Source organism: Vombatus ursinus, unplaced genomic scaffold (assembly GCF_900497805.2).
Source record: "Vombatus ursinus unplaced genomic scaffold, bare-nosed wombat genome assembly UNPS02014798.1, whole genome shotgun sequence".
Taxonomy (NCBI): domain Eukaryota; kingdom Metazoa; phylum Chordata; class Mammalia; order Diprotodontia; family Vombatidae; genus Vombatus; species Vombatus ursinus.
Window position 1 is genome coordinate 54,735,128 of NW_020954576.1, and position 18,802 is coordinate 54,753,929.

The following is an 18,802-nucleotide window of genomic DNA, read 5'->3' on the forward strand; positions in this document are numbered from 1 at the left end:
GTGATAACAAAAATTTGTGAAAACAAAATGTTTGCCCACAATGGGAGGTAAATAGGTATAATGGAATATTATCATTCCCAACAAGAATGACAAATATGAGGAATTCAGGGAAACATGGGAAGACTTATATGATGTGGTCCAAAAAAAAAAAAACCAAAGTAGTCAATGCCCAGAGTAATAGAAAGGGAGTCAACACAGAGAGGCAATAACACTTTGGTCAATTACAACGGTCTGAGTTAGTACCAGGGTTAGTCCAATACTGTAAAAGTTAAAGGACAAACCCCTCATTTCTGTTAACAGTTAATAAACTGTTTTCATGGCAAGTACTTTGTACTGCTGCTCAGTCGTTTTACGGTCTTGTCTGACTCTTCATGACCCCATTTGGGATTTTCTTGGCAGAGAGGCTGGAGTGGTTTGCCTTTTCCTTCCCCAGCTCATTTGACAGATGAGGAAACTGAAGCAGCCAAGGTAAAGTGACTTGCCCAGGATCACACAGCTAGTAGGTGTTGGTGGCCAGGTTTGAACTCTGGAAGATGAGTCTTCCTGACTCCACGCCTGGCACTCCATCCACTACGCCACCCAGCTGCCCATATGTACTTTGTAGTGAGGTTTGTTTGGGTGTTTCTTGGGAAATTACTATTGTATCAATACTTTTTTTTAAACCAATACAAAGTATCCTTGATAAATTCAATAGAATAGGACTTGTCTTTTTGATAGTGCCAGGACCTCTTTCATAAGATTCCAGTTCTTAGTACTGTAAGAGACCTCCCAAGATCCCTGGGGAGTGAGTCCCCATAATGATCCAGATACTGGCAGATGAGCTATTGTGCCCCACAGGCATCTGAGCCTTGGGGAATGTCTGATAACTCTGGGAGTTTCCCAAGAGGCAATCCTTAACCTCCTGCCCTTTTCACACATGGTATATTCTCCTTCAAAGACTTTACTCATTCTCATGGTTTCAACTATCATGTGGGTATCCAGGCCTTTACCTCAAATTGTTTAGTTGACATTTTCAAGTAGATGTCCCAATATGACCTCATACGCAATATGTCCGAAACCCAAGTGACTGTCTTACTCACTGAGCCAGTCTCCTGACATACCTCCCTGTCTCTGTCAATGGCACCACCATCACCTAGTCATTCAAGCTGGAAAAATTAAGTCATCTTTAATTCTTCCTTCTCCTCCTCCTCCCTCTTCCCCCATACCTAATCATGTATGGGATCATCAAATCCTCTTGATTTTTCCCTTTGAAATGTGTAAGTAATTATACACCTCCATGAGGGCAAGGGCCCTGACTTATTTAAACCGTGTAATGTCCTCCATTATCTAGCACAGTGGAGGCCCTTCATATATATTTGTTGAGTAATTTGATGAATGAATAATTCTCTTCACTCCTCCTGGAACCACTGGGATACTGGCCCTTGTCACATCTTGTTCAAATTAGTTCATCAGTCTCCTTATTGGCTTTCCTTCTTCTCATCTCTCTCACTCACACCAATCTGCACAAATTCCTAGAATAATCAGCAAACATTGCTTTCAGTGCCTAAAAAGAAGAGAAACGAGAAGACATTCCCAAGGTCTACAAGTGTTGCAAATTGCACCTATTTTGAGGCTTTTTCAATATATTAATCAATTATGCCAATACTTCCCTCTTCTTTTTCTTTTCTTTTCTTTTTTAAAAATAATTTTTTATGGGATGGCTCTCTGGAGAGGGAGGGGGAAAGGTCCTAGAGGAAATTATGGTGATATATAAAAAAACCTCAATAAAAACTTATTTAAAAAAAAAACACATTGCATTTATTCTGCCACTCCCTGGCTCAAAGATATTCAGTGACTCCCATGTTCCTACTGCAACAAGTTTAAAATCCTCTTCTTGACTTTCCAGGGCCTTCCACCACTCCCCATACACACCCTCTGATCTCGTCAGGCTGGTCTCCTTTGTGGACCTTGAACATCACATGTTTGATTTGTGGTTTCATTCATATTGTTCCCATCACCTGGGATGCCCTCCACTCTTTGCTGTTTTGATTTTCTAAATCCTACTCATCCTTCAAGACCTAGTTCAAGTCTTTCCATAACACCTTCCCTGAGTACTCTAGACCTCATTGATCTTGGACTCAGGATTCCTACCATACTGTACCTCACAATTTAGTCTCTAATTATATATTGCCCAGTCTTTTATTGCTCATGACTGATTCGTGTGCAGTGACACTGTCTTCCTAAGTGAAGTGCAAACTCCTTGAGGTCAGTTCCTACATCTTTGATTTTCCTTGTAGACGCCATAATGGACTCATGGATGCTCAAAAAATATCTGCTTATTATCCATCAGAATAGACTATGTTCTGCTCTATAGATATTAAGTATTTTAAGGGATCCATCATCTCATTAATGTGGGTGCTCCACTTAGCCCTATTTACATTCCAGCTACATACTTTCATTCTATTCCATTCTTGTCCATGCCCTACCATAAATCCTATAGAAAAGACATGCCACCACATGAAAAAATGCTCCAAATCACTAATAATTACTGAAACGCAGATCAAAATAATCCTGAAGTTTCATCTTATACCCCACAAATTGACAAAATGACAACAGTCAATGTTGGAGGGGTTGTGGAGGGATAGGCACACTAATACATTGTTCATGGAGTTGTGGGAAAAGATCATTTTGGAAAGCAATTTGGAATTATGCAAATAAAGTAACTAAAATGTTCATACCTTTTGAGCTAGATACTCTGTTGTTGGGTTTTTATCCCAAGGAAACCATCGATAAGAAAAAAGTCTCCATATGCTCCAAAATATTTAAAGTAGAACTTTTTGTGAGAGCTAAAAATTGGAAATAAAGCAGATGCCCTATCAATTGGGAAATGGCTAAAATAATTGTGGTCCATGAATGTAAGGGAATATTACTGGGCTGTTAGAAATAATGCATGTGATGAATACAGAGAATGATGGAAAGATGCAGAGTGAAGTAAGCAGGGTCAAGTAAACAATATATACAGTAACTACAACAATGTAAATGGAAAAAAAAAAGCAACAACCATACACCAAAAGATCAAAGGTGAATTAACAAAATTGTAAAGAATCAAACAGGAATCCAACTAAGAGAGATGAGAAGACATCCTCAACCTACCTTTTTGTGGAGGTGGGATATCCACGGGTGTTACACATTGCACATGTTTTTAGCCTTTTTCAATTTATCAATCAGAAATGCTGACTTTTTTTCTTTTCTTAAAAAAATATTGGTTATATGGAAGGGAGAGAGGGAGGGATACTAAAGGTAGTTACGATGATGTAAGAAATAGAAAATATAAATACAAACTTATTTTAAAAAAAGAAAGAATATGTATAACATGATAGAAGCTAGAATCCTCTAGGTCTTAAGACATTGCCAGTATTATTGGAGAGTCTCGACTCAGGCTAGCTTTGGTAGTTCAGGTTTAAGATTTGAATGAAATGAGACACAGAATATTTAACAGATAACTAAAGAAAGTTTACTTAGCCATAGAATGGGCGGGATACTTAACAGAGGTAAAGCAATTAGTTCAGATAGACATGCCCTTTCCCATATAGAAATGAGTCTGGTCATCAAGGCAGGGTATGTACGACTCCTTTGTCTGTGGAACATCTACCAAGTCTGAACAGTACTGATTTCTTGTGGGCTGGCCTCTTTTATGACCTTAAGCCACCAGATAGTCAAGCCAAAGCCTCAAGCCTTAAGCCTTATCTACCTAGGTCGTTAAATCTCTGGGACAGATTCCTTTCCTTTTAGAGAAAACATAATTAGTCTAGATTAGGGTAGAGATTTCTCCTACCACAGCTAGGTACCAATACAGCACTTAGGTTGTCCAAATGTTATCCCTTACTCTTAATACATTACCAGACCATCATGTTTTCCAATTGTACATTTTCTAGATGTGAACTTTTATTCCACTTCTATTATATGAGTCATCTTTCCATCCAACCTCACATCATAGTCTAGACAAAAGACGTTCTTCATCCATTTGTTTTTTCCTGTGTGAATTGTCAGGCTTTATGGAGGAGGTGACATCTGAATGTAGCCTTGAAAGAAAAGAAGTATTTTAAATGGGGGAAATGAGGGTGGACTACATTACATGCATGGGAGATGGAGTGTGAGAGGGCACAGAGGCTAGATTGTTCATGAGGACAAAGACCATGTCTTAATTATCCTTTATCTCCCCTGGTAAACAGATTTTTATACATAGCCAGTATTTAATAAATGCTGAATGAATGTTGTTGTATGAATGAATACTACTACCACCTAGAAGACGTGAGAGAAAGCAGCATTAGCCTGAGAAACCTGAAAGGGATGAGGCTCTGAGTCAAAGCCTCCCACCACCCTCCTCCCCAAACCCCTGAGCTGATCTCCACCTGTCTCAGAGGTTCCACTACTCCCTGAGCCTACTCGAGTAAGATGAAACAAAGGATGCAGTTTAATGTAGAGGGATCCAGAGCCTGGATTTATTCTCTGAACCATAGCTTCCCCTGCCCAGTCTCCTTGTGATATAAAAAGGGGAGAATGACAAGGAAGGAGATAGATCAATGGAGAGTATCAATGGAGAGTAGGAAGGGAAAGGGAGGCAGAAAAAGAAATGATTAAGGTGGAGACAGAAAGAATGGACGAGATGAAGCCTAAAGATGTGTCACTTGCAACATACAAGAGAAAACCAGGAAAAAGGCTCCTTGAAGGTCCTTTTTGGCTCTAAAATTCTGCGATTATGAGATCTCAGCCTCCAATAAAGGGTCCCACTGCTTTAGTAAGTATTACCTATCCCCTTCAGTTGAATTGTGCTGAAACATCACTTTGGCCACATCCCTTCCCTGCTCAAAAAAATCTTTGAGGCTTTCCCTCACTTAGAGTGTAAAATTCATATCTCTCAGCTTTGTGTTCAAGTCTTTTCACAGTCTGGCTCCTATCCACCTTTGCATTTCACACCACTCCAATCAAGTTGGGTTACTCTTCCTTTCTCAAATATGCCTGGAATAGCCTCCCTCACCCTACCTCTTCCAATCCAACTAATCCTTTCAAAGCTAGCTTGTATATTAGCACCTCCATGAACCTTACCTAATCATGACAGCCTGTAGTGCTAGAATCATACAGGATCACTACAGAATACAGATCATACAGAGTTTACTTCTCATAACCCTTTCTATATTGTACAATAATCATTCCTTGCAAGCCTTGGGTTGTTACCTAACTCTTGGATTGAGCAGTGTACTTGAGAGTTGGAAGACCTAGGATCATAGGATTTAGAGTTGGAAAGAGTTTTAGAGATCATCTAGTCCAATCTCTTTATTTTACAGATGAAGAAAATCAGTTATACAGCATAGGAAAGTTAGTAGCCTAGTTTTCATGAAACCCAAAGACCTTAGCTACTGGGGTAAGGACTCACTATTTGACAAAAACTACTGGGAAAACTGGAAAGAAGTCTGGCAAAAATTAAATTTAGACCACATCATATCATATACTAAAATATATTTCAAATAAATATGGTGTAGGTATAAAGGGTAACATCATAAACAAATTAAAGGAGCAAGGGAAAAAATTACCTTTCACAGGTATAGGTAGGTGAAGAGTTTACAATCAAACAAAGGACAGAGAAGATCACACAGAAAAAATAGACAACTTTGACTGTATAAAATTTAAAAGTTTTTATACAAGCAAAACCAATGCACTTAAAATTAGAAGGGAACCATAAAAAAAAAAATCTTTGTAGCAAGTTTCTCTGATAAAGATTTCATCTACATAAGGAATAGATTCCAATTTATAAAAACAGGAACTATTTCCTGGTAGATAAATGGTCAAAAGATATAAAATGAATGAGTGGTTTTCAAAGGAAGAAACTCAAACTACCAATAGCTATATGAAAAAATGCTCCAAATCGCTAATAGGTAGAGAAATACAAATTAAAGTAACTCTGAGTTTCCATCTCACACCCACCAGGTTGGCAAAGATGACAAAGAAGGAAAGTAATTGTTGGAGGGCTGTGGAAAAACAGATGCACCTAAGTACTTTGTGGTGGAGCTGTGAATTAGTTCAGCCATTCAGAAAAGCAATTTGGAACTGTGTTCCAAAACTCACTAAACTGTGCATGCTCTTTGACCCAGCTATTCCATCACTACATGTAAAACTCAAAAACATCAAATAAAGAGGGAAAAGATCCATATGCAAAAAAAAATATTTAAAGCAGTTCTTTTTGTAGTGGCAAACAACTGGAAATTAAGGGGGTGTTCATTAATTAGGAGGGTAGCTAGGTGGCGAAGTGAATAGAGCACTGACTTGGAATCAGGGAGACTCTTCTTCATGAGTTCGAATCCAGTCTCAGATACTTACTAACTGTGTGACCCTAGGCAAGTCACTTAACCTGGTTTGCCTTAGTTTCCCCATCTGTAAAATGAGCTGGAGAAGGAAATAGCAAACCACTCTAGTATCTTTGCCAAGAAAACTCCAAATGGGGTCATGGAGAGTCAGACACAACTGAAAAATGACTTAATAATGTTAATTAGGAAATGTTTGAAAAAATTATGGTATTGGTTGGTTGTCGTACTTTGTTCTCAGAGAGGACCAAAATGACATCACTACGTTAGAGTGAAGTTACAAATGTGTCCAACTTGGTTGATCAGACCAATATGAGCTCGGAATGCTCTACCACAGATCAGGCACAAATAGTCCATGTGAACATTTGGGGTGGATTCTCTAAATTTGAGCATCTCGTGTTTCTTCTGAGCTACTTCAATTCTGCTTTACTCACAGAACACAGCAACTTCTCTGATAAGGGTACGCCATGCTGAGAGGTCCTGTGCCAGTGTCTCTCATGTCACACAATCAATTCCAAAGTTCTTTTTTTTTTTAATTCCAAAGTTCTCAAGAGAGACCCTGAGAGTGTCCTTGTATCACTTCTGACCGCAATGTGAGTACTTGCCCTGTGTGAGTTCTCCATAAAATAATCTTTTAGGTAAATGTACATTTGGCATTTGAACAACTTAGCCAGCCCATTGGAGTTGTGCTCTCTGTGGTAGAGTTTGAATACTTGGCAGTTTAGTTCGAGAAAGGACCTCAGTGTCTAGTATCTTATCCTGCCAGGTGATCTTCAGAATCTTTCTAAAGACAATTCAAATGGAAGTGATTCAGTTTCCTGGCATGGTGCTAGTATACTGTCCAGGTTTCACAATACAACAATGAGGTCAGCTCAATGGCTCTGTAGACCTTCAGTTTGGAAGTCAGTCTAATACCTCTTCTCTCCCACACTTTCCTTCTGAGTCTCCCAAACACTGAGCTGGCTCTGGCAATGCGTGCGTCAACCTCATTATCAACGTGTCCATCCCTGGAAAATACACTGCCCAGGTAAGAGAACTTATCCACAGCATTCAGAACTTCTCCATTTGCTGTAACCAATGGTTCCATGTATGGGTGTTGTGGTGCTGGCTGATGGAACACCTATGTTTTCTTGATGTTAACTGTTAGGCCAAAATTAGCACAAGCAGCAGAGAAATGATCCCTACTTTGTTGCATCTCAGCTTCAGAGGCTGCATTGAGAGCACAATCATCTTTGAACAAAAAATCATGCATCAACACTCACTCCTACTACAGATGAACACTGTCTTCCGTTTACCTAAACGCAATAAAACTTTGTGGATGCACCCTCGCAGCAAACAAACATCGGTATTTGGCATTTAATAGTATGTGACCATAATGGAATACGTTAGTATTCCTGTTAGAAATTAGGAAATAGTTTTGGTCAAATTTGGGAAGCCCTGTATGAACTGATGCAGAGTAAAGTAAGCAGAACCAGGAAAACTATTTCTATAACAACAGCAATATTATACAGTAAAGGAAAACAAACAAGCGAACTTTGAAAAATTTGGGAACTCTGATCAATCCAGTGACCAATCATGGTTCTAAGAGTAACAATGATAAAGCACCTCTTAGCAGAGAGGTGATGGAATCAAGATACAGAATAATTTTGTAGCAGGGACAGGGATTGAGTAGCACAAAAAGGAAGAAAGAAAAAAGAAAAAAACTAAAAGAGTTGTTGAGATATCTTTTTTTTTCTTAATGCAGAGAAGAGAAGAAAAGGAAGGCCAAAAACAAGCACAGACAAAGATATAGAGAAGCAAGACATCTTTGAAAGCTACCAATTGAATTTTTATATACCTTAAAGGAAAAGCAAGCTGTATCTAATTGATAACTACAGTTTTATGTAATCTTTCTCTACTGTGTATATGAAAATATTGATTTTATTTGTTGTTTTTCTTAAGTTTAGAAGATAGAGATTGAGATTTAGAGATAGATCAACAGAGAGAGAATAGAGAGAGAAAGAGAGAGAGAAGAGGGGCAGCTAGGTGGTGCAGTGGATAGAGCTCTGGCCTTGGAGTCAGGAGGACCTGAGTTCAGATCCGTCTCAGAAACTTGACACTTACTAGCTGTGTGACCCTGAGCAAGTCACTCAACCCCGATTGCCTCACCAAAAAGCAAAAACAAAAACAAAAAGAGAGAGAGAGAAAGAGAAGGAGAGAGAGAGGCAAGGGGTTGAGAGGGAGAGAGAGAGAAAGAAATGTTTATGAAAATGAGTCCCAGAGGGAAGTGATTACTAGTTTAAGACCAACTATTGGTGTCAGAGCTGGGATTCAAACCGAGGTCTTCTGACTTCAAGCCTAGCACTATTTCTGTCACACTATACTCCCTAGAATTCTACGTTGCTGTTCTGATATATATGTGTGTGTATGTATGTACACATATGTATACATAATATATGTATATATGTATACCTATACATAAATATATGTGTGTTTGTATGTCTGTGTGTTTTCTGTATATGTTTTTATATATATACACATACACACATACATATATCCATACACACACACATGGATGCATATATATTTCAGAGGTTATGAGTATGGCATAGTGATGGAGGCCTGGCCTTGGCATCTGGATAACTTGGGTTTGAGGGCTGATTCAGTCGTGTTCTAGGTGTGTGACCATAGGCAAATGATTTCACCTCTTAGCTGCCCAGGCAACTCTCTAAGTGTTTAAGTTATCGACTGTTGTTCTTCGTCCTTCTTTTTTGAAGAGCACCGATGATATCACAGGGTGACGTCTTGACTTGAGAGTGAATTGGATTTAAGTGAGGCAGAGTTGTACAAAGTCATCAGCCTCACTTGTCTATCTGTGGAAGGAATTTCCTTACCAGAAATTCCTCACTCTAGGGAAATTGCAGGTCAGAAAAAAGAGATAAGTCCTCAGGAAAAAAAAAAGAGAAAATAGCTTTTGTCCATTTGGTCCACAGGAAGAAAACTACATTTCCCAGGAAGCCCTGTTCTTAGACTTGATTGTACAGATAGTCTTACCTGTGTGAACCGTATTTCTTTTTCTCCTTTGCTGGTTCTTCATCCTAGGTAAGCCCACTAATAAAGAGCATCCCCCAAGGCTCTGTCCCGGACCCTTTTCTCTTCTCTCTCTATACCTGGCTTCCTAACTTTTTTCATGTCACAGATCATTTCAGTGGTTTGGTGAAGCCTAGTGACCTCTTCTCAGAAATAAGTTTTATGGATGTCTTTTTTTTGTTTTTTACATCACCACAATTTCCTCCAGTATCTTTCTCCCATTTCCTTCCAGAGAGCCATCCTATATAACAAATAGTATTAAAGAAAAAAAAAAGCCAAAAAACCAAAAAGGGAAAAATCAGCACAACTAATTAATATACTGAAAAATTCAGAAAATATGTCAAATGTACAACACTTGTCAGGATGCTTTTAAATAATAGAAGGAAATGCTGAATTTCAGTTATAGATTAGGGAAAATAAACATGTAATTTTTTGTGACTTGTCACTGGCTATTCCTAATGTCTACAGCACTCTTCTGCTTCACCTCTACCTGTCTACTAGCTTCCTTTAAGGCATTTCAAATCCCACCTCCTGGAAGAAGCCTTTTCTAATCTCTCCCACCCATCTCCCCCACTCCACCGTTACAGCCTTCCTCAGAGATTATCTCCTATTAGTACCGAGTTATTTACATGTTGTCTCCACCATTAGAATGTTAATTCTTCAGGGGAAGGGGCCATGTTTTTACTTTTCTTTGCATTTCCAGTGCTTAGCACAATGCCTGGCACATTGTAAGTGTCTAATAAATGCCTGTTGAGAGCAGGATGCTTTCAGAAAAACCTGGTAAGACTTACATGAACTGATGCAAAGTGAAATGAGCAGAACCAGAAGAACATTGTACACAGTAACAGCAATATTTTATGATTATCAACTGTGAATGACTTAGCTATTCTCAGCAATACAAAGATCTATGACAATTCCAAAGGATTTAGGATGAAAAAAATGCTATCCACCTCCAGAGAAACAACTGATGGAGCCTGAATGCAGATTGAAGCATACTTTCTTTATTTTTCTTGGGAATTTTTTTTTTTGGTTTGTGTTTTCTTTCACAGCATGACTAATATAGATATATGTTTTGCATGACTGCACATGTGTGATCTATATCAAATTGCTTGCCTTCTCAATGAGGGAGAGAGAAAGAATTTGGAACTCAAAAATGTAAAAAATGAAGTAAAATTGTTTTTACATGAAATTAAAAATAATAAAGACTTGAAAGAATTTTTACATGTAATTGGAAAAAATAAAATATTTGAAATATATATATGCTTACTGACTGCCCATCAAATGTAATTGCCTGTTATACTGTACTATTTTACAAAGTTGTTCTGGAAATAAGATGAGATGTGCTTTTTAACAGTAAAGTAGCTCATAAATGTGAATCTGAGGTACAAATATAAACTATTATTAATAACAAATAATCATAGTAATTATTATTACTCGTCTTTCATTTGTTTTGCCTTGACCCCTTGTCTCCTTAATTAGGCTGTAAAATTCTTAAGGGCAGAAACTCTGTCTCACTTCCTTGTGTACCTGTTGTGGGTCAATACACCTCTGGAATTGGGGAGCTAGAGTTAACTCCCACACTCCCACAACACCAGCCAGAATTGTTGTGAGCATAAAAGCTATTGTTGCAGATCTGGGATGCTACAAGTTGACTTTGCCCTCAGGTGTATTGATTTGACACCCAGCTGGGGACCATTTGGTCTAGACAATATAAAAGCAGTTTTTAGGATTTCGGAAGGGAGATCTGGAGATCCCAGGGAACCTCCTTGCCAACTGCTTTTAATTTCCTTGCCAGTGGCTTTTATAGCATGTATATATACATACACATGCATATGTACACACAAATACATACATGCATGTACATATGCATACATATATACACATGATCTCTATATACACACCTACAAACCTATGTACTCATAAGCATACATACCCATATATAGGAATTGAGTATTTGAATCCCCAGGCCCTAAACGATCCATGGTATTACACGTAATAAGACAATGGTCTGTATAGCTGGTGGCATAGTGTTGGACACAGTGGGTACTCAGCTTTAACNGACAACTGTAAGAAGACAATGGTCTGTATAGCTGGTGGCATAGTGTTGGACACAGTGGGTACTCAGCTTTAACTTTAATCAGTGGGTATTTTATTGAGCTGAATGGAATCCTGGTTTTGGCTATTTCTCTCCCAGTCAGTAATGACCTTCCTTCCCACTTAGACTTCACATTTCTCACTACTGTTAGAATATAAAGTTTTGTGTTAGTTACATTTATGTGTCATACTCCCTACTAACAATAATATCTGACATTTATATAGTTCCATACCCTCCCTCTGCTAGCTCTCTCAGCAGAATACCTCAACTTCTCCTTAAATTGGAAAGTAGAGAACATTTTCCACGGGTGCTCTCTTTTCCCCTACTGTACATTTTAAAGACCCCAGTCATCAGGTAACATTCCCTCTGCCTTTACTCTTGTCTTTGTTGAAGAGATTGTCCTTCTCCTCACCTAGGCCAACACCTAGACTTGTACCCTTGATTGCATTGTCTCCCAAAATTAGATTGCTCCCCAAAATCATTTACCCTCTCCCACTAATCATTCTCTGAGTATCCTTCCTTCCCATCTACAAACTTGCCTTCATCTCTTCATCTTTGAAGAAAAATTCTTCCTCAATCCTACCATCTTCTCAAGTTATGATTCTCCTATATAATGTACTTAATTACTGTCTTTTCAAAGCTCAGGTCAAGTACCATTTCTTATCTGAGGCCTTTCTGAGCCCTTGAGTTTCTACAGCCTTTTCCAATCAACCAATCAATCAATATTTATTAAGCACCTCATATGTGCCGGGTACAGTGCTAAATCCTGGGGATTAAAAAAAAGAGGCAAAAGGAAGTCCCTGTCCTCAAGGAGCTTACAATTTAACAAGGGAGAAAACATACAAACAAATATATACAAAGCAAACAATATGCAATAAATAATTAACAGAAGGAAGAAGGCACAGAAACTAAGATGAGTTGGGGAAGGTTTCCTGGAGAAGACGGGATTTTAGTTGGGACTTAAAGGAAGCCAAGAAGATCAGTAATTGGAATGGAGGAGAGGACATTTTCCAGGCATTAGGGACAACCAGAAAGAATGCCTGGAGCCAAGAGATGAAGAGTCCAAAAGATAGAGAATCTCATTTGTGGAACAGCCAGAAAGCTAGCATCACTGGATCAAAGAGTTTTTGACAGGGAGTAAGGGCTAAGAAGATTGGAAAGGTGGGAAGGGGCTAGATTATGAATGGCTTTGATGGCCAAGCCGATGATTTTATATTTGATCCTGGAGGCAATAGGGAGCTATTGGAGTTTACTGAGTAGGGGTTATTGAGTCAGGTGATGTGATCAGATCTCTGTTGTAGGAAAATCACTTTAGTAGATAATTGAAGGATGAATTGGAATAGGGAGAAACTTGAGACAGGCAGATCCACCATCAGGCTATTGCAATAATTCAGGCAGGAGGTGATGAGGGCCTACACCAGAGTGATGACAGTATCAAAGAAGAAAAGGGGGCATATACCTGAGATGCTGCAAAAGTGAAATCAACAGTCTTTGGCAATAGCTTGGATATGGGGTGAGGGTGGGAGGAGATATTGAGGAATCCAGGATGGGAGTCCCAGGTTGCCAACCTGAGGGACTGGGAGGATGATGTTGACTTCTATAGTAATAGGGAAAGTAAGAGGAAGGGAGAGATTAGGGGAAAGGATAATTAGTTCTGATTTGGACATATTGAGTTCAAGATGTCTGCTGGACATCCAGACTTCTGAAATTCAATTGGAGATGTTAGAGTAGAGGTCAGAAGAAAGACTGGGGAAGGTAAGGTAAATCTGAGAATCATCAGCATAGAGAGGGTAGGTAATTAAATCCACAGGGGCTAATGAGATCACCAAGTAAAGTATTATAGAGGGAGAGGAGAACGGGGCCCAGGACAGAACCCTGATGGACACCTGCACAGGGCATGGATCTGGAAGAGGATCCACCAAAGGAAAAGGCAGGCATGTATGTAGATATATGTGCAAGTTACATATATTTATGTGTATGTACATGTGTCTATATATACATATATGTATGAATGTGTGTATATAGATGGATAGATAGTACATGTTGTCTTCCCCAGAACATGTAAAGTTTTATGCATATACACATACATATATTTATACTTACATACATGTATATATGAGAAATATATAAAATTACATCATGCCAGGCCATAAGCTCCAGCAGGACAAGGGTGGGCTGTCTTATCTAAGCATTGTGTCTCTCAAAGAATCTAACATGTTTGAACCCAGGGGCTTAATGGAAGGGGGTGTGTCCTGGGGTGTCTCTCTGTGCCCCATGAGTCATCCCAACTCGGGAGGTGAGTAGGTTTGTAGGAAGGGGCAAGAACTTTGTCCTAGAGGCTCAAGTTTGCTTCATTCACTAATTTCTTCATTCATTCATTTGGGGTGGCGGGGATCCGGAAAAGGGAGAGGCTACGGCTTCTTACTGTCATCTCACCCCTACGTACCCAACCGTACTCCCTCTCCTTCACCCAAATTGGAGATGAAGCGAGGTAGAGGAAAGTGGCAGAGATGGAGGACAGCGCTCTGCACGGCATCCTAGCAGGCCTCACGTAAACCCCGTGAAAGACTACAAGTCCCATAAAGCATCACGGGTAGCGGCGCATGCGCTGAGGGCCCAGCTTTCCTGGTTGGGTCTGTAACATCTGCAGAGAATTGTGGAAGGGGATTTCCTTTTCTGCCCACGGTTAGAGTTGCGAGGTGAGGGGAAAGGGGCTTATGGGCTAGGGGTTGGGAAGCGGAACTGGAGGGAAAGCAGGGGCGAGAGGTGGGAGGCGTGCGGAGTGGGGAGAGGGGCGCCCTGTAGCCCCCACGGCTGCCTTGCTCACAGCACACGCGCTCTTTTCCTCCGCGCCAGTGACCATGACCAAGCTGGAGCAGTGGATGTCCACGCTGCTGGTGCTGATGCTCATCTGGCTGTGTCTGGTGCAGGATCTGCTCAACCTGGGATATAGTAAAAAATTCCACGATGTGATATTACCCTTACCCGTCTACCTCCTGGTCACCGCGGGCAGCTACGCTCTAGGCACCCTGGGTTTGCGCTTGGCCAACTTCAATGACTGTGAGGAAGCTGCCCAAGAACTGTTCATGCAGATTCAGGAAGCCCAGGCTGATCTGGCCAGCAAGGGCCTCATTCTGTGATCCTCTTAGGCCCCGAAGCTTCCAGATCCTCAGCTGCCTCCCAAGCACCCAGCCCCAGGCCACCCCTAGGGCCCCTCTTCAGCTAAATTAAAAGAGTAAATGCTCCTTTTCTTATTCCTTTGACTGGAACATTTCTGGGGCCAAGGAGTGGGGTGCCTAGGGGAGACTGAGTGAGGCATATGGACAGAGGTTGGGGAAACACTGGAGAAGAAAGGTTGGCTTGGGGAGAAAGGTGTGGAGGGAAAGGACACTGCCGAAGATGAAGGGTGAGAGAAGGGAGGGACTGAGAGGACACTGTGGCAGATGGAGCCTGGAGGTGACACTGAAAGACAGAGGGACTGAGAGAACACTGCGGGAGATAGAGGGGGCAGAACTAAGAAAACTAATTTCCCTAGGAAATATTGCTGCCTTGCTCTGATTGAGGGATACCAGGGCTCTTAAAGTTTTTCCGAGTTATGGCCTTGCTTGGCACTCTGGTGAAGCCTATGGGCTCTTCTCGGAAAAATTTTCTAAATACATAAAGTAACATACATAAGATTACAAAAGGAAACCAAAGGCTGCTGAAAATTAAAATGTAATTTTTCCCCACCCAAATTCACCAACCTTTCTCCAGGCTATTAGATGTAGATAGAAAGGACCTCAAAGGCCATTTATTCTAATTTCACAAATGATGAGTAGTACAAGTGTTGTACCCATTAAAAGCTAAAAGGCCCAGAGGAAGGCCTCCAATGCCTTTTGCAAATCCTCTAGGTAGTATTTTTCTAGAATAAGAGCAGGAATAGATGGGTTGCTATCTATACCAAAGGCAAGAGTAATATGGATCCTTTGCAGCATTGAGGCATGATATGTTAAGCCACAGACTTTCCTGAGTTCATTCTATCAATCACCAGAAGGCCTCATAGCATAGTCCAAGTGGAATAAGATTCTCCTTTTTTCATTATTTTCCAGGCTGGGACTATTAAATTACCCCCTGCAGTCTTCCTTACCCCTTTAGATGTCTCCTCATTCTTGCTGGAAATCCCGAAGTCTAGCTTCATATCTAACTTTTCTAGTCTCTGCCTTCCTCTTAAGACCTTTTTCCTCTCCTTTCATTTTCTAAAACCTTCCCCTAATTCTCAATTCTGATGTTTCCACCCACCACCCCCTTTTCTCGACTCTGGATAAATTCCTTATTTCCCAACCCAATTTGGTGGAACCACAGAGAACAGACTAGGGAATGCAGAGGAAGGGTATGTATGTGATAGTTTATTATAAGGCACAGAATGGAACTAAATATTATCCCAACCCCACATTAAAAAAATAATCTCTCTAAAAAATAAAAATGAAAATTCCTCCCAAACAAAAGCCCTAATTTTGGTTCCTCTGCTTTCAAAGAAGCTCCTTCTTCTTCTGCTCCACCCCATTGTGGCTAAGAAGTTTGAGCAACGAGGTATAGCTGAAGAGTCTTTGACAACAGGTCAGCACCAAGGTGACAGGTGAAAGGATAGGTATGGTATACCCATTACCACCATTCTTAGGTCTGAAGAAGGCTGTAGCTCTTTTCTTGAACCTGGCGGTATTGCCAGAAAAGTCCCAAGCGTATCAGGCTAGTGAGAACTCCTGGTATGTTGGGCACCTAGAAGGAAACAAGAAATTGCAATAAAGTGGGGACCTGGTTTCCTATTCTGCATACCCACTACTATCCCCACCCTGGCTCACCATAATGTAGAGGTCTCTGAGGCGGAAGCCATAGAGAGTCCAGGAGGCAGAAGCCAGGAGGGTAGCCACAGTGAGGGAGAAAGACAAACATTGAGTGGACTTGGTCTGAATGATCTTGACCTGTAGGGAAGGAAGTCATTAATGTCCTTTACACCCTCCCAAGAAGAAGGGTCAATCACATCCTTCCCCCTGCCTCTACTCAAGGTAGCACCTTTTCCTCCCCAAACCTAGATAGATGGTGGGATCTCTCCCTCTTTAATCTCCAGTGTAACAGATAATAAAGTTCATAGGAAATCAAAGAATTTTAGAGCTTGAAGAGTGCTTAGATTGGTCTGACTAGATTTAGTCTGACTTCAATTTAGAGATAAGAGAACTGAAAGCCAGATAAAGGAAGGAACCTTGCTCCAAATCACAGGGGCTGACAATCCCATCGTCCCTATTTCTGTGCTGTTAAAACCCAGTGTCCTCCACCTTCACTCCCTTTCCTCCAGCATCTGTTCCCTTTCAGAGGGAAAGCCAGTACCCAAGTGTCCATGACCCCTTCCTAACTCTCCCTTCCGCACTGGACCCACCAGGTCAGCCAAGGGTGACAGGTACATGCTGATGGTGAAGATGCTACAGAAGAGGCCCAGCTGCCTCAGCCGAGAGGTCCAATCAGGCACCAGGAGCTGAAAGTAGCTATAGCCCAGGAGGAGAACACCGAGCAGGGCAGCAGTTTGCAAGAGGACGGTACGCTGTGGGGGAACGGAAGAATGGGGTGATAGCAGTCCCAGCCAGTTACCCAAACCTCAGCAATCCCCAAGTCTCCATTTCTGTCCTATTCTCTTGAGGGGCGGTAGCCTGCAGAAGGACTCATGCAGGAAGCCCCCAAATCCGATGGATAGGGAGTACACACATGTATGCCAGTTAAAGAAAAGCCAACTAGATTGAGCCCTAGATAATTAGCATCTAGACATTCCCCTCTTCCACTTTTCTCATCTGCATTACCACAACCACCTAGTCTTGCAGATATTTAGGGGTTAATAGATGCTAAATTGAATTGGATCAGTGCTGAGGAAGTATGAAGCAATTCAATTAAACAATTCAATAATTGTGGGATACTGTTAGGCATCAGACCCTGAGGGGAGAGGAGAATACAATATAGGAAGGCTTTCTGAAAGAAGGGAGCCCAGCTAAGATAGCCCTCCAGGAAAAGGTGGCAATATTAGGTCAAAGGAGAATTCGAGGAAATGTTGACATTGCCTGGCTAACGTGGCAGTACTCCAGCAGGGCCTAAGAGGCTGAGGGATGGGATTGGCCTCTACCTTGCGGGGACAGTAGTGGAGATAGGTCAGCATATAGAAGGTCTGGAGAAAGGCTCCCACTGCGTTCACCACGATGAGCGTCTTGTCTCCTTTCAGGAGCCCGTAACTCAGCCAGCTTAGGTTGCTGCAGGCGAGGTGGACGATGGGTTAAGTCCCCGAAGGAGTAAGAGAGAGAGAGGCTGCTTTAGCCCCAGCACCCCAGAGGCCAGTAGCTGGAAGCTTTCCCTCCCTCTTTTCTCCCTCTCCTCCCCAAAGTCTTGCAAAGACCCTCCCCCAACCAGCCTCACTTGACATCCGTGGTGAGAAAGGGCAGGAACTGGATATTGTTCACACTCCGGGTGGTCTGCATGTGCCGGAGGTCCGAGCTGTAACGAGATTGGAGGGTTAGGAAGGATGCTGGGGCTGAGGCTGGGACCAGGAGGACCCTCCCCTTCTGTGACTTGCTGGGACCAGGCTCAAACCCTCACCTTCCAGGCTTATTTCTTCTCTGGGCTCCGCCCCCAAGTCCCTTAGCTCCTCCCCCTCCCCCTACACCAGACCCAACGGAGCCCACCACAACAAGGTCGTGGTCGTGGTCGTGGTCGTGGTCGTGGACGTGGACATGGACTTGAATTTGGGGCTCTAAGTTCCCAGACCTGGGCCCTCATCCCTGGCTTCACTTTCCCCTTGGGGCCTTCTAGGCTCCAGCCCCCAGCCCCGGTTCGGTTCTCACAGGCCGGCAGAAAACATGCAGAGGGTGAAAAGCACGCAGGCTCCAGCCAGGAGCGTGTCCGGAGTGGCCGCAGACTCCATCTCAGCCCCAGCCAAAGGCCCGAACTCTCGGGCCTGGCTCCCTGGTCCTCGGAGCCCCGCCCCCAGCCCCAGGCTCCGCCCCAGCAGGATGCTCCGCAACCTTGGCCCCGCCCCCTTCCGAATGCCGAGGCTGCTCGCTTCCCGCCCTGCGCTTCCGAGACTTGCCCGACCGGCCGCGTTTTCTCCGCCTGCGCCAGCCTCTTCCCCAAAAGCCAGAGCTCGGAGAACACGGGCTTCCCACAGTACCTTGCACGGACATAGCAGGAGTTCCATAAATATTTGTTGATCGATTTGCCACCCAGCTCTAGAGACCTCGCCTTCCTCCCACCCACTCGTGGAATCATTTCCCTGAATACTTTGCCCTCC

At 42.1% G+C, this 18,802-nt stretch overlaps 2 protein-coding genes across 6 annotated transcripts; one reads left to right on the forward strand and one right to left on the reverse strand.

The window, feature by feature from the left end:
- The first annotated feature begins 14,113 nt into the window (after positions 1 to 14,113).
- Positions 14,114 to 14,756, forward strand: DPM3 (dolichyl-phosphate mannosyltransferase subunit 3). Its single transcript, XM_027870669.1, has 2 exons — positions 14,114 to 14,201; positions 14,359 to 14,756. Exon 2 carries the CDS (start codon positions 14,364 to 14,366, stop codon positions 14,640 to 14,642), a length of 279 nt encoding a protein of 92 aa, XP_027726470.1. The 5' UTR covers positions 14,114 to 14,201; positions 14,359 to 14,363; the 3' UTR covers positions 14,643 to 14,756.
- A 1,103-nt stretch (positions 14,757 to 15,859) lies between these two features.
- SLC50A1 (solute carrier family 50 member 1) lies at positions 15,860 to 18,802 on the reverse strand. Of its 5 annotated transcripts, none has more exons than XM_027870664.1 (6): positions 18,683 to 18,802; positions 17,932 to 18,009; positions 17,645 to 17,768; positions 16,913 to 17,074; positions 16,341 to 16,460; positions 15,860 to 16,257 (listed from the first exon to the last, which is right to left on the reverse strand). In XM_027870664.1, the coding sequence occupies exons 1-6, from the start codon at positions 18,778 to 18,780 to the stop codon at positions 16,156 to 16,158; spliced, it is 684 nt and encodes a 227-aa protein (XP_027726465.1). In that variant the 5' UTR covers positions 18,781 to 18,802; the 3' UTR covers positions 15,860 to 16,155. The 5 variants fall into 5 exon arrangements, with proteins under 5 accessions (XP_027726465.1, XP_027726466.1, XP_027726468.1 ...); XM_027870665.1 differs by lacking the exon at positions 18,683 to 18,802 and adding an exon at positions 18,357 to 18,489; XM_027870667.1 differs by lacking the exon at positions 18,683 to 18,802 and adding an exon at positions 18,280 to 18,356.

Coding starts and splice junctions, on each gene's coding strand:
- DPM3 (XM_027870669.1), top strand. CDS start 14,364: ATGACCAAGCTGGAGCAGTGGATGTCCACGCTGCTGGTGCTGATGCTC.
- SLC50A1 (XM_027870664.1), bottom strand. CDS start 18,780: ATGATTCCACGAGTGGGTGGGAGGAAGGCGAGGTCTCTAGAGCTGGGT. Junction 17,769..17,931: donor TTTCTCACCACGGATGTCAA/GTGAGGCTGGTT, acceptor CCTCGCCTGCAG/CAACCTAAGCTGGCTGAGTT. Junction 17,075..17,644: donor TCCACTACTGTCCCCGCAAG/GTAGAGGCCAAT, acceptor GTTCCCCCACAG/CGTACCGTCCTCTTGCAAAC.